This window comes from Odocoileus virginianus, chromosome 30 (genome assembly GCF_023699985.2).
Source record: "Odocoileus virginianus isolate 20LAN1187 ecotype Illinois chromosome 30, Ovbor_1.2, whole genome shotgun sequence".
Taxonomy (NCBI): domain Eukaryota; kingdom Metazoa; phylum Chordata; class Mammalia; order Artiodactyla; family Cervidae; genus Odocoileus; species Odocoileus virginianus.
This window is the reverse complement of record NC_069703.1, coordinates 27,606,652-27,621,525: the sequence shown is the minus strand read 5'-3', so window position 1 is coordinate 27,621,525 and position 14,874 is coordinate 27,606,652. Positions and strand designations below refer to the sequence as shown.

General features: G+C 43.3%; 1 protein-coding gene across 2 annotated transcripts in view; it reads left to right on the top strand.

Annotated features, from left to right (window-relative positions):
• Positions 1 to 5,701, top strand: part of SERPINE2 (serpin family E member 2) — a 64,136-nt gene extending 58,435 nt beyond the window's left edge. For both annotated transcript variants that reach the window (XM_020877722.2, XM_070458708.1), the window contains exons 7-9: positions 724 to 810; positions 3,824 to 3,907; positions 5,070 to 5,701. In XM_020877722.2, the coding sequence (XP_020733381.1) occupies positions 724 to 810; positions 3,824 to 3,907; positions 5,070 to 5,107 (209 nt within the window). In that variant the 3' untranslated portion in view covers positions 5,108 to 5,701. The remainder of the gene's footprint in view (positions 1 to 723; positions 811 to 3,823; positions 3,908 to 5,069) is intronic.
• Positions 5,702 to 14,874: the final 9,173 nt, after the last annotated feature.

Sequence of the window (14,874 nt, the reverse complement as noted above, 5' to 3'; positions counted from 1 at the left end):
CTCTGCCACCAGTGAGCCATGGGACTGGGGGACAGTTTCTTAACACTCTGGGCCACAGGTTCCTCTTGTTTAAGTGCCGTGTTTTTTCTGGATCTGAGATTCTGTAATTGAAAAGTAATACTGTTGACTTGCTTCTTCCAGAAAACTAGGTTACCTTTTTAAAGCTCCCCTCTTTTTATTTTTTTTAATAAAATTCTTCAGTGATCGGAGTTGAACCGACAGAGGCATTAACACACTTGGGGGTCCTGGACTCCCTGCAGTGAAGTGATGTCACAGTTCACATAGCAGAGACTGAAATTCACCACAGTGACAGTCATCCTACACCCTTCCATCACGGGGACTGTCAGAAGTCACTTCTGACACTTTTTTTGTTTTTAATTTATTTATTTTTAATTGAAGGATAATTGCTTTACAATATTGTCTTGGTTTCTGCCATCCATCAACATGCATCAGCCATAGGTACACATATATCCCTCCCTCTGGAAACCCCTCCCACCCCATGCCATCCCTCTAGGTTGTCATGATTTGAGCTCCCCGCGTGTCGAACTGGCTATTACATATGGTAATGTATATGTTTCCATGCTACTATCTCGATCCATCCCACCCTTTCCTAACACCTTTTAAGGACTGAAACTTGTCCTGGCTTCAAGATTACTTCTCTCACCCAACCCAGTGGCCTACATATCAAGCAAATGCTGTTTCTGTTTTATTTTCTGGAAACAGGGTCAGAAAACCTTCATGTTTCTCACATCTTGCAAAAAGCAAAAATTGAAGTCAGTGAAGATGGAACCAAAGCTTCAGCAGCAACAAGTGAGTAAGCCCTGGGTCTCGGGGCCGGGAGCAAGCACACCCGGTCCCTTCATCAACCCAGCTACTGTGTCTTGAGCCGCATTTCTAGCCAGGCGCTGCGGGCTGACCCTTGGGAGACAGGGGTGAATTTGGGAAAATCCGCATCCATGAAGCTCGGGGTCTGTTACATGACAGAAAGTACTTCAGTAGAAATTCCTCCAGGACAGGAGTCAGCAGACCTTTCCTGTCAAGAGCTGGATGGGACGTAGTTTATGATTTTATCATAAACTATGATAAAATCGTACCGGCTCCCTCTCCACTTCTCAGCTCTGCCTTTGCAGGGTGAAAGCAGAATAGACTGAATATACAAGCAAATGGGCACGGCTGTGTTCCAATACATCTTTCTTCCTAAAAACAGGACCCCTCAGACTTGACCTAAGGATGGTGGTTAACTGACACTCCCCGCCCCCACTGTCAGACAGATCAAGCATATTGTGGCTTCTTATTGGCAGGAAAGCCCCATCTTCATATTGAAACACAAAATAGTAGCAACCACTAATAGGAAAATAGCCAATCGAGTCTATCCAGGACCAAGTGAAGAATTAGCAAGCAACTGTTGAATTCTGGCAGGATTGCTCCCCAGCCTTCCTCGATAATTAGAACTTCTCCATTTGCTTTCTCCTCGATGACTCATATAATGAAGGAGAAAACAGAACAGTCTTGGGTTGGTTTTTGTACCCCCTAATTATCCATGTGAGATTGGATGAACAGATCTGGCCAAACTCTGTGAACTCATAAAATGACTGTCTTAGCTTTCCTTGTAACTAGGTCAAATATTTCTGGTCATTAAAATGTACCACTTGTACTCAAAATAGACCCTTTATTGCCTCTCTAGAATAAACATTAAATTTTTATTTCCTTAAAATAGCATTTAAAACAAAGAGCTAGAAAATGACGTCTAAATTTTGCCAAAGTTATTGAGCAGTGTTGCCAATTAGTACTGTCGGGACCGCCTATGGAAGTTGCAGGGCCCTGTGCTCAATGAAAACATGGAGCCTTTTGTTCAAAACTCACTAAGAATTTCAAGGGCTTCCCTGGTGGTCCGGTGGCTAAGATTGCGCTCCCAGTGCAGGGGGCCTGGGTTCGATCCCTCATCAGGGAACTAGACCCCACATGCCACAGCTAAAGATCCTGCATGCCACAACTATGACCCAGTACAGTCAAATAAGTAAATAATATTAAAAAAAAAATTTTTTTTCAAGTCAGCATCCACAAAGCACTAGACCAAGTGTAGGGCCACTGTGAGTGTGGGGTCTTGTGCCTGCCCAGGTCACATGCCCTTGAAGCCAGCTTTGCTGTGTTAGTCTGCCAGGACTGCCATGGCAAGCTACCCCAGAGTAGGCGGCTTAAGCAACAGAAATGTACTTCTCATTTCTGGAGGCAGAAGTCCAGTATCAAGGTGTTGTCAAGATTGGGGTCTCCCGAGGCCTCTCTCCTTGCCTTGCAGACGGCCACCTGCTCGCTGTGTCCCCCACGGCCTTTCCTGGGTGTTCACAGCCCTGGCCTCTCCCTCTCTCCCTATAAGGACACCAGTCCTGTTGGATTCGAGCCCTGCCTTCAGGGCCTCATTTAAACTGAAAGCCTTCCTGGGGCTTCTCTTGTGGCTCCAGTAGTAAAGGATCCGCCTGCCGGTGCAGGAGACACAGATTTGATCCCTGATCCGGGAAGATCCCACGTGTCATGGAGCCACTAAGGCCGTGCGCCACAACTCCTGAGCCTGTGCCCTGGAGCCCGTGCTCCACAAAAACAGAAGCCACCACAACGAGAAGCCTGCGTATCGCAACTAGAGAAAAACCCGTGCAGCAGCGAAGACCCAGCACAGCCAAAATCAGATTTAAAAATTTGAAAATGAAATAAACTTAAAGATTCCCTAAAGGCCCTGTCTGCAAACACAGTCACACTTGGGGCTAGGGATTCAGCAGACTGATTTTGAGGGGTACAGTTCAGTCCATATCTCTTGCTGACTTTTGACTTAATTGTAATAACCCTAGGTTGAGCGGTTTGTCCAAGCATAGCTCTAGCTGTTTCCCTTACAACGTCAAGCCCAAGTCATTAAAGCTTCCCGGGGGCTTGAGGAAGAAGACTAGGCCATCGCAGCAAGCATGGGGCAGTTACGCCAGGCCGCTGCCCTTCTGCAAGGCCTTATCACTGGCTTATTAGATCAGAGCTACCACTGGGAAACAGGGCAGAGAAAACGTATCTAAGACCATAAGCACAGATACGTTTGCTTCCAGTGTCCACACTAGAACAGCAACGTCAGATAGTAGGCCCCAGATGAGCAGTCTACACTGCCAGTGCGAAGAGAGTATAGATGATGAGCCCAAAGGAGAAGGCACAGACAAAATGGATGAGAAGTGAGCTGGTCCTTGGTACCGGGAAAGGATTTGGATAGGCCAGAAGGACCAGGGGCCAGGCCTTAGCTAGGTAGATGGTATGAATGAAATGCAGTTAATAGTAACAGTGAATATGTGTTGGTTGCTTATTAAGTGGCAAACACTGTTAAAGAACCCACCTGCTTATACAGGAGATGCAAGACACACAGGTTCGATCCCTGGGTCTGGAAGATCCCCTGGAGGAGGAAATGGCAACCCACTCCAGTATTCTTGCCTGGGAGATCGCATGGACAGAGGAGCCTGGTGGGCTGCAGTCCATGGGGTCGCAGAGTCAGACACAGCTGAGCGACTGAGCACATACACACACATTGTTCCAAGAGCTGTAGTGTGTTTCGGTTCATCCTCATAAGAGCGCTACCTGGACTAAGCGTGCTTTTTAAAGAAGATGGGCTTGTGTGAACTAAATGAGGCGGATTGGAAAGGGCCTGGCCCATGGGGGCTGGGCTGTGTCAGCGGTGACCACAGGGCCTGTTGTTTCACGGCCAGCCTCTGGGACAGGAATGATGTCCTGCCTTGAATTACATGCTGCCTTGGCCGGCCTCATGCTGGGTATACAATGGGTTTTCCTTTTCCTCCCGCAGCTGCGATTCTGATTGCAAGGTCATCGCCTCCCTGGTTTATAGTAGACAGACCTTTTCTGTTTTTCATCCGACATAATCCTACAGGTGAGTGATTGTCCTCTCCCATTGTTCACCAGCTGTGGGTTAACTCCAGCAGTGCAGCTTTGAATCCTTCTCCCATGTGTCAACAAGTGCCAACGCTTTGAGTCATGTAACTGCCCCCTTTGCAGAGAAAGGAGAATCAGACTGTTTACACAGTGTGATGGCATCTCTCAAACACGGGATTTTAGGTTTTGTCTCTTTGTTGTTTTTTTTTTTTAACACCTGAAGAGCTCTGCAGTCCTTTGGGGCTTTTTGACATCTGCTGACTTTTTTTTTTTTTAATAAATGCAATTAGGTAAATTTTTCAGGAAGCTACATGTCTTCAACCTTTGTAAGGACACCCTGCTGTTATGACCTGAGAATTGTTAGTTCAGTCAGTCTTAGCTCCGTGAGTCATGGGTTCAAAGTTGGCTCTGTCTTTTAGTTTCATCTGTAAAATTAGAATAACAGTAATTCCTACCTCTTAGTGCAGTTATGAAAAATAGTTAAGACTGTCTTTGTGAAGAGGTTGTCTTCATGTTGGTGCAGAGTAGAAACTAACATATTCTAGCTTTTACTCTGCTTTTGATCAATAACCTAAGCTGCCTTCTATCTTTTTATCTCACTGCATCTTAATCATTATAATTAGTGTGCTCCTGAGCCAAACAGTCCAAACGGGAGCCTCTAGCCACACGTGAGACTTAGCTTTTTAACTTTAATTAAAATGAAGGGCTTCCCAGGTGGCTCAGTGGTAAAGAATCCACCTGCCAATGCAGGAGACTTGGGTTCGATCCCTGGGTTGGGAAGATCCCCTGGAGAAGGAAGTGGCAACCCACTCCAGTATTCTTGCCTGGGAAATCCCATGGACAGAGGAGCCTGGCAGGCTGCAGTCCATGGGTTGCAAAAGAGTCGGACATGACTTCATGACTAAACAACAATAATTGAAGTGTAATTTAAAATTCAGTTTCTTAAACCACATTTCAAAGGCTCCATAGCCACACGTGACCAGTGACTACCATATTGGACAATGAAGATGCAGACCACTCCCATCACTGCAGAAAGTTCCATTGGATAGCATTGCTTAAGAGCAGTGGGGTTAAGGACAGCCCAGAAACCTCCCCTTAGATATACCTTCCATCTTATCTGAAAGACTAGAATTATACATTGTTTCCTTTTAATTCTCTAGGTGCTGTCTTATTCATGGGGCAGATAAACAAACCTTGAAGAATATATGGAAGGAACCATGCAAAGCAAAGACTACTTTGCTATGAAGAAAAGACTTCTTTCCTACATCTTTCCTAGTTCTGTTAAATATTTTTGTACATGACTTTCTTTTTCAAAACTAGTTCTTAGGTTCAGAGACTCAATGATGCAGCATTTCTGTTCTGGGAAGTCTTAAGGGGGAAAAGGGCAGGATGGTGGAACACTGTACTGAGAAATGAATAGGAAGGCTTCAAAATGTCTAAAAGATTCTTTAAACTACTGAGCAGTTACCTAGGTTAACAACCCTCTTGAGTATTTACTGTCCAGTTCAGGATTTTTGTTTTGTTTTGTTTATATGTGTGGCTTTTCAGAAAAATTTAGTCAGTGTGATGGGGGAGGGGAAAAAAGGACATTTTATGGTAGCTTTTACTTTTATATGAAAAAAATATTATTGGCCTTTTAAAAATTTTTTTGGTCTCATCCAAAGTCTTGAAAGTGATCTTGCATTACTTTGGGGGTAGAAATAGTGACACCTTTAGCCTCTTTGTGTGTTTTTGTTGCTGTTGTTATTTTATATAATGCATGTATCCACTAAAATAAAGTTGAAAAAACTAATGTCTTGCTAGACAAGGTTTGCTGTTGTGCAGTGTGCCTGTCACTACTGGTCTGTACTCTTTGGATTTGCATTTTTGTATTTTGTACAAAGTAAAAATAAAGTGTTATGAGTAGTTAAAAAAGAAGAAGAAGAAAAAGCTATTTCTCTGCTATTTGAAAATACAACAAAAGAAACAGCCTTTTAAAAATACCTCAGCCTCTTCTCAGAGAAGGCAATGCACCCCACTCCAGTACTCTTGCCTAGAAAATCCCATAGATGGAGGAGCCTGGTGGGCTGCCATCTATGGGGTCGCACAGAGTCGGACACGACTGAAACAACTTAGCAGCAGCAGCAGCAGGAACCTCTTCTAATAAACCTTTGCACTTAGGCAAACAGCAAAAAAAACCCTGACGCCAGCACCTCCCCAAATCTCCGTTCCAGCACAGGAGAAACAAGAGACCTGAGTTCAGTCCCTGGGTCGAGAAGATCCCCTGGAGGAGGGCATAGAAACCCACTCCAATATTCTTGATTGAAGAATTCTATGGACAGAAGAGCCTGGCAGGCTATGGTCCATGGGGTTGCAAAGAGTCAGATGCAACTGAGTGACTTAGCACAGCACCCACAGTTTAGTCACTCAGTCGTGTCTGACTCTTTGTGACCCCATGGACTGCAGCACACCAGGCCTCCCTGTCCATCACCAACTCCTGCAGCTTGCTCAAGCTCATGTCCATTGAGTCGGTGATGCCATCCAACCATCTCATCCTGTCATCCCCTTCTCCTGCTTTCCATCTTTCCCAGCATCAGGGTCTTTTATGAGGACTCAGTTCTTCACATCAGATGGCCAAAGTATTTAAACTTTAGCTTCAGCATCAGTCCTTCCAATGAATATTCAGGACTGATTTCCTTTAGGATTGACTGGTTTGATCTTGCAGTTCAAGGGACTCTCAAGAGTCTTCTCCAACACCACAGTTCAAAAGCATCAGTTCAGGGGAACTTCTGTCACAGAGAAATCCTGTCTCTAATTTCAGATAGGGTTCCTCAGGCCAGGGCTGAGGTTTCCCAGCAAAGGTAGGGAGGGGTTTGGTAGCAAGAGCAGAAAGAAGTTACCCGGCGAACAGTGGTGGTTTCATTTTTGATGATAGGCTAGAATGCTTGTTTTTCAAAGCAAGTTTTTGTGGGTTTTTTTTTTGTCTTTTGTGTTTTGGAGAACTCATCACAATTCTAAGTTTACCATTTTTATTTTATCTGTTTTATTAATTTTCTAGAGATTTGGGTACCCTTATCTAAATAAGAATAGTTTGTATTCTAAGTAAAAATAGTTTGTAAGAATAGTAGTTATCAAAAACTACTTTTTTAAAAACCCATTAGCTCTATTCCTCTGCTTGTACATTAAAACCTCATGTTCAACTCTTCACCAGTTTGTTGTTTACAATTATTTGTCAGATAGACTGAGTCTTGCTGTTTGCAACTATTTAAATGTGGATACCTTGATTGTCAGGGCTTCCGGGTGGTTCAGAGGTAAAGAATCCACCTGCCAAGCAGGAAACGCAGGTTCGATCCCTTGGTTTGGGTAGATCCCCTGGAGAAGGAAATGGCAAACTTCCGTAGTATTCTCTAGCTACGGTCCATGGGGTTGTAAAGAATCGGATGTCACTCAGCAACTGAACAACAACCACCTTGATTATTAACCAAGAGAGAAGGGAGCAAGGGGACAATTGTTTTCCTGATTTAAGTGTAAATGCCAAAGAATTAATTTGAATGGTTACATGAGACCACTTGTATTCTAGCAAACATGCTAGTATAGTTACTAAAGCCTTTTAGTTTTACTGGTGTTCAATTTTCTGATCCCATCCAGTTATTTTGAATAGTTTTAAAAAGGTATAATGTTAGTAGTAATTTGAGAATTATACACTTCATTCATTCATTCGTATTCCTGCTGGGTACCAAGTACCAGGCAGTACAAAGATAAATATGTCCATTCCCTAAGTGGCTTGATTTTAGAAGGGTGAGAGAATCTTAGCCTAGAAAAGTCTTTAACTATTGCCAGTGTATATTTAAGATAAGGAAGTAGGACCAAGTGCTCGTTAGTCCAGGAAGATATAAAAGACTCGACTCTGCACTTCTCATTCCAGAAAGGACAAAAAGAGTTTGTCTTGTCAATGTAGTGGCCCTGTTATGTAATACAGAGAGTCTGCTCCCCAGTAAATTAGTCAGATTTTACTGGGCATGTTAAATTTGGCAGTATCTGGTCTCATTTCTGAATGCCTCTTCAAAATATTTTAATGTTTCAAATTTATGATATATAAAACTTGGAACATGGAAGTTTTGAACATGGAAGTTATGAACATGGAAGGTTCATAACACCAAGGGTCTCAGGCTATATATATCTATGAGTATGTATTTTGTTTCTCAGTTGTCTCTGACTCTTCGCGAGCCTGTGAACTGTAACCCACCAGGCTCCTCTGTCCATGGGATTTTTTTCAGTCAAGAATACTGGAATGGGTTGCCATTTTTCTCCTCCAGGGGATCTTCCTGACCCAGGCTTTGAATCCATGTTTCCTGCCCTGTGGGCGGATTCTTTACCCTCTGAGCCATGGGGGAAGCCCATATATATCTGTATATCCTCTCTCTTTCATTTGATCTGCTCAACTTAACTCATCTTTAGCCCTTCCTCCTGTTGGCCTAAAACATGTAAAATGCCAGGTATTTCTTCAGCAAAGATGGGTTTATTCAGGATAAGCAGAGAATTACAATTTGGGATATGCAATTATAGTGAGAGGAGTACTATCTACCCCCATGGCAAGAGAAGGAAATGCTTTTTTTTTTTTTTTTTTAAATTCTTTTTTATTTATTTAATGAATATATTTTGCTGTGCCAGGTCTTAGTTGTGGCATATGGGATCTTAGTTCCCTGACCAGGGATTGAACCCAGGCACCCTGCATTGGGAGCATGGACTCTTAAGCCAATGGACCACCAGGGAAGTCCCAGGAAATGCTTCCTGGAAGCATTTATACAGAGCTGGAAGTTGAGAGCTGTGATAGAAAAGGGTTCATGTCTTCCCACAGGCAGTTTGAGAGCTGTGATAGAAAAGGGTTCATGTCTTCCCACAGGCCCAGTCCTTCCTTGCCTGGTACAAAAAGTCTGTCTTTTCCTTGTTGGGTTCATCTTTCACAGGTGTGAGAGCTCCCCCTTCTGGCCTCCAGTTTCTTCTGCAGTTTCTATTAACTTTTTTTTATATTCATCAGTCAATACCCAGTTTTGATCCTGGCTGACACGTGTTTGTGCTTAGTCGCTCAGTCATGTCCGATTCTTGTGACCCCATGGACTACAGGCCCTCCAGGCGCCTCTGTCCGTGGGGATTCTCCAGGCAAGAATACTGGAGTGGGTTGCCATGCCCTTCTCCGGGGGATCATCCCAGCCCAGGGAGCTGATTCATAAACCTTGTTTATAATTCCTGGATTTAGGGGGAAAGTTCATCAAATTATTTTTCTAAAATTCAACTTTTATCTTTTGATACACTTAGTAGGTCTGAAGGCCTTGCCTTCAAAATGATAACATTTATGAACACTTTGAAGGAAACTGGAATAAATTTAAAATATGGAGATTGCCACAAATATGACAGACCTCGGGTAAAAGATTATATTTGCTGTGGTGCTGTGATTTATAATAAAAAATATATATATACAGTATTTGTTCCTCATCCCGGCTTCTGGCACAGAACTCCGCAAACTCTTGGAATGTCTTAAGTGAGGAGCACAATAAAGGTGTCTTTTGTTATGTTAATATGCTAAGGTAACTTGCAGCTCCCAAGGATGGGGACTGGTCACCAGGAATACAAACCATGTGGTTCGGGGGCCCCACACCCCAACCTCTGGGGTTGGGGGGCTGGCTAGCGGTTCTATCAGTCACTGATGGCCAATGATTTCACCAATCATGCTTATGAAGCTAGGTGGCTCAGTGGTAAAGAATCTGTCTGCCAATGCAGGAGATGTGAGTTCAATCCCTGGATCAGAAAGATCCCCTGGAAAAGGAAATGGCAGCCCACTCCATTCTTGCCTGGGAAATCCCCTGGAGAGAGGAGCCTGGTGGGCTACAGTCCATGGGGTCACCAAGAGTCAGACCCGACTTAGCCATGCAACAGCAGCAGGCTATGAAATGAAGTCTCTGTGAAAACCCAAGATGACGGCTTGCAGAGCTCCTGGATTGGTGAACTCAACAGTTGAGATACAGGGAGGGCAGCATGCTCCTTGAAAACTCCTTACCCTTGCCCTTCCCTCAGCCCTTGCCCTATTGATCTCTTCCATCTGGCTGTCCCTGAGTTATGTCCTCCTATAAGAAACCAGTAATCTAGTAAATGAAATACTCCTCTGCGTTCTGTGAGCTGCTCTAGCAAATTTATTGAACCCAAGGAAGGGTCATGGAAACCTCTGATTTATAGCCAGTGCGTCAGAGGCACAAGTAACAACCTGAGCTTCCAGTTGGCGCGTCAAGTGGAACTTATGAGCCCTTAATCTATGGAACCTGATGCTCTCTCCAGGTAGGTAGTGTTGAAATTGAGTTGAATTGTAGGACACGCAGCTGGTGTAGGGAAAACCCCCGGACAAGCTGGAATTGGGTATCAGAATCTTTATTTGCTATGTAGATATTTGAGCAAACAATTCTTATGTGGATTAGATGTCACATTGAGGTTGGACAGGAGACTGGCTGAGATTTCCCTAAGGTCACAAAATGGTAAACTTATGGAAAAGCGGAGATCAACAGCCAGTAAACTCACTCCTTGGACACTTAATGAGATGAGGATTTCAATTCACCTGAGACACATTGGAAAAAAGAGTGGGCACTGACCCAAGTAAGTTGAAAGCGCTGTCTTGTCGGCCTGAGTCTTTGTTCTGAAAAGGAAATGATGACAGATGACTTGAAAAAAATGCCAGTCGTAAGAGAACTTTACATAAAGACACAAAGGGGTAGCTTTTGTCCCTGTAGCTCTTTGTTTTTCCGAAAATTAAAAACAGAAGAACACCTGAGCTCTGCACTAAGAGACCTAAAAAACTGAAGGAGGGAGGGTGGAGTTTGCTGGGAACGGGCCGAGTAGATGTGATTGGTGGTGACTCCCTGGGAGAGGTGAGGTTTTTTGTAAGCTGATGGCCGATTGCTGTGTCCTTGACCTCCTGTGATGCAGAAAGACACTGTGTCCTACACCAAGAGTCCACTTTGGGTGGCCAAGAGTGGACAACACCGCTGGCTAAGCTCCGTTTCTTTTGAGATTCCCCAAACTGCACCTCTGACATTCACTGAAGTCCTGAAGAAAAAAGGATGCAGTTGTGATTTAAAGGAGGAATTTGCTAAACGAGAAACCACTACACAATGCCAGGTACATCGTTGCTTGCAGGTTATTGTATATGAGGTAGCAAAATGTAAATAAACTTTTAAACTCCTTAATGCTCTACCTCTTTCATCCAAAGTTTGTAATCCTGGGTCTTCCTTGGTGATTAAGACTTTGCCTTCTAACGCAGAGGGTGTGGGTTCAATCCCTGATTGAGGAACTAAGACCCCATATGCCTTGTGGCCAAAAAACCAAAACATAATTATGAACAAGTTCAATAAAGACTTTAAAATGGTCCACATTAGAAAAAAAGTTTAATAAAAAATAACAAAAAACTTTTTATAATCCCAGCTGCAGAAGGTAAAGAGAAGACAAGTAGGCTTTTGTGCTTGTCCCTCTTAGACAAAAAGCAATCCCAGGATCAAAACCTGCATGGCAGGTTGTCAGGAGCCTGACCTAACAGTGATCATTGTTGTTAGTCTGAGGGTTGTGCTGAGTTTTGACCGCATTTGCCTCATTAACTGTATCATCTGCTGATAAATCTTTCTTACTGACATGCTGTTTTGCTGTGGAGACGCTGATACTAATAGTTTATGTAAGGAAGTGTCATCAGAGAGTCAGATAGACCTTTCTCATCTGACTGGAAATGTCCTCCAGCTGACAATGTCCTCATTTCTCTTCTGCAAAACTCATTAAAATAAAGTCACACGTTCACTGTGCAATTTTACCACACAACAGATTGGTTAAAAAGGTGTCCACTTTCATCCATCTCATTAGAACTGATTCAAATGAATTCTTTTTAATGGCTGAGTAATATTCCATGGTGTATATGTACCACAGCTTCCTTATCCATTCATCTGCTGATGGGCATCTAGGTTGCTTCCATGTCCTGGCTATTATAAACAGTGCTGCGATGAACATTGGGGTGCACTTGTCTCTTTCAGATCTGGTTTCCTCGGTGTGTATGCCCAGAAGTGGGATTGCCACCCGAGACACAGATATACAGAACAGACTTGTGGACTCTGTGGGAGAAGGCGAGGGTGGGATGTTTCGAGAGAACAGCATCGAAACATGTATATTATTTAGGATGAAACAGATCACCAGCCCAGGTTGGATGCATGAGACAAGTGCTCGGGCCTGGTGCACTGGGAAGACCCAGAGGGATTGGGTGGAGAGGGAGGTGGGAGGGGGGGACCGGGATGGGGAATACATGTAAATCCATGGCTGATTCATGTCAATGTATGGCAAAAACCACTACAATATTGTAAAGTAATTAGCCTCCAACTAATAAAAATAAATGGAAAAAAAGAAAATAAAAAGGTGTTCACTGAATAATCAAATAATGGGTTCCTCCTCAATTGAAGGGGAATAAACTAACGTATTCAATTTTCTCCATCTCAAAAAATTTTCTTAAAACCCTTACTCTTTGGTCGTTAGTGAGAACTAACAAGCAGCCAGGTGATTGAACAAGAGCCAATGAACACTGAGTGGGAAGCACAGACACTACTAATGCCAAGAAAGCTTGCTTCTTTCAGAAGCCTGTGTGCTTGCGGTTGTGATTTTTGACAGCATGCATTTTTTTCTTGGAAAAATTGTCCTCAGTTTGCAATTCAGTATAGCAATCAGCCTTGGTATCCCAGAAAGAACTGTGGCTTCCAAATGCTCTGAGAAGCAACAGAAGTTGTGAACCACGGCTCTAGGGTTAAGCAACCATGCTAGAGGGCTTCACCGAGAAGACGCGGGGATCTGCTGAAGGGAAGAGCAGAGGTGTGCAGCATGCTGCCGGACGGGCATCCTCAAGGGGCTGCCTGCAGCTGGGGAAAGCCGTGAGCTGGACCCCACCCTACCCCACCCCCATGAGGATGGCCACATCTGGCTTTACTAAGTGGCAAGATGCACAGTGTCCCTTGGCTCTGCAGTGCATTTTCTTCCATCATAAAAGAGGACAGAATAACAAGAAGGGGCCAAAAAAAAAAGGTCTTTTCTACGTATGATCTATGACAACCCTTAAATTTTCACTCTTTCTAGTAAAGATAAAACGAGGTCCAAACATTGGCTCATTCATCAGAAGTGAATTGCTCATACGTGAAATTCCTAACCTTACATCCTGAGGGGAGAAAAGGTGAGCCTGCAGAAGAGAGCTGTAAGAGGTCTAGAAGTCATATTTCGCTATAATTCTATGTAATCAATCTTTCCCATTTGGGGAGAAAAGTGTTCCCCCAATGTTACTTTGCATGCCACGCATACTTCACTGAGAAGTAGGGTTAGAGCACCATCTTGTGGCCAAAATCCCTAACATGCTGAACACTAAAAAAATAGCCTTGTTTCATTCCTAGCTAGGATAATAGTTGGGGGGGCTTGCTTCATATTCTTGTTTATTGATTCGATATGTAATATAGAAGTCCCAGTCCATTCCTCTCCCATCCCCACTGGCAACCACAGTTCTCTTTATCTGAGTCTGTTTCATAATTACGTCCATTTGTGCCGTATTTTGGATTCCACATATAAGTGATACTATGCTATTTTTTTCTGACTTACTTCACTTACTATAATGTCTAGTTGCAGGGATAGTTTTTACTAATATTTCACTTAAAGCCACATAAAACACTTTTGAGAATATGCCTTATTTTATATATGCATATAACAACATAATATGAACTACAGTAAAAAAGAATAATGCTTAGATATTTGAGTCTATAGACATCAATATTACACTTTCGGATAAGGAACTTTTGGGGGACTGAGGAAACTGGAGGATGGAAACGTCAGAATTTCAAAGTAAATGACTTCAACATCTTTCTCCGGTACGAAGGTTGAATCAGTGCTCTCATATCTGACCAACTTCCCACAGTCGTAATGACTGTCTTCCCAACATGAACTAGACATCAGTCTAAAAGGGGTCCTGGAACGGTCACTGAGTGCTCCTGGGCACAGTCCTTTAGCAATACCCTCATGCCCACATGCTCCTCTTGCCCACACATCAAACTTCTCTAATACTTACTCTCAGATAGCAAATTAAGTAGTCATTCAAGTTGGTCCCAAGTTTCAAGCTATTTCACATGGAAGTGCGAGAGTGTATAAACTGTCTTCTACATTCTAGTTCATGGTATTTTAATTGGTTCTTTTTACAGGTACCGGCTTCTCTGGTGTTTCAGATGGTAAAGAATCTGCCTGCAATGGAGACCCAGGTTCAATCCCTGGGTCAGAAAAATCCCCTCAAGAAGCCATTGACTACCCACTCCCAGTATTCTTGCCTGGAGAATTCCATGGACAGAGGAGCCTGGCAGGCTACAGTCCACGGGGTCACAAAGTCGGAATCGACTGAGCAACTAACGCTACAGTAGAAAGTAGTTTTTATGAACTAGAGAGCTAGACTTGTTCCATGTGTAACCCTAAAAGCATTCAAGGATTAGAAGCTTGAAAAACCTAAGGGTGAAGATAATTCCCCTCCAAACTTGTAGATTACGGTCTTGCAAACTGCCCTGAGCAGGAGATATGGATCAGTAGAACTTACAGAGGAAAGGATTATGCAGTTTGCAACTGAGCTCTCCAAAGACTTTTGGAAAAAAAAAAATTCAACTAAAATAAAATTAGAACATTGCTCTAGCACACGCTGGATGAGAAGTGGTTGGAGGATACATACCATCTTTTGCTTCCCAGAAACTTTTTATATAGTCTCTCTTTCCTATGTTGTCAATGAGATGCTTATGTGTCTACTTGTGGATGATACATGTAAGGGTAGCATTTCACTATTGGTTTGGTCCTCTACCCCTGTGCTGAATTATTAGGAGTTGGGAGTTACTCTCAAAAGAAAGGTGAAGAAGTTTACACTTAACCTAACTAATCCAGCCAGCTAGGTAATTCTCAAAC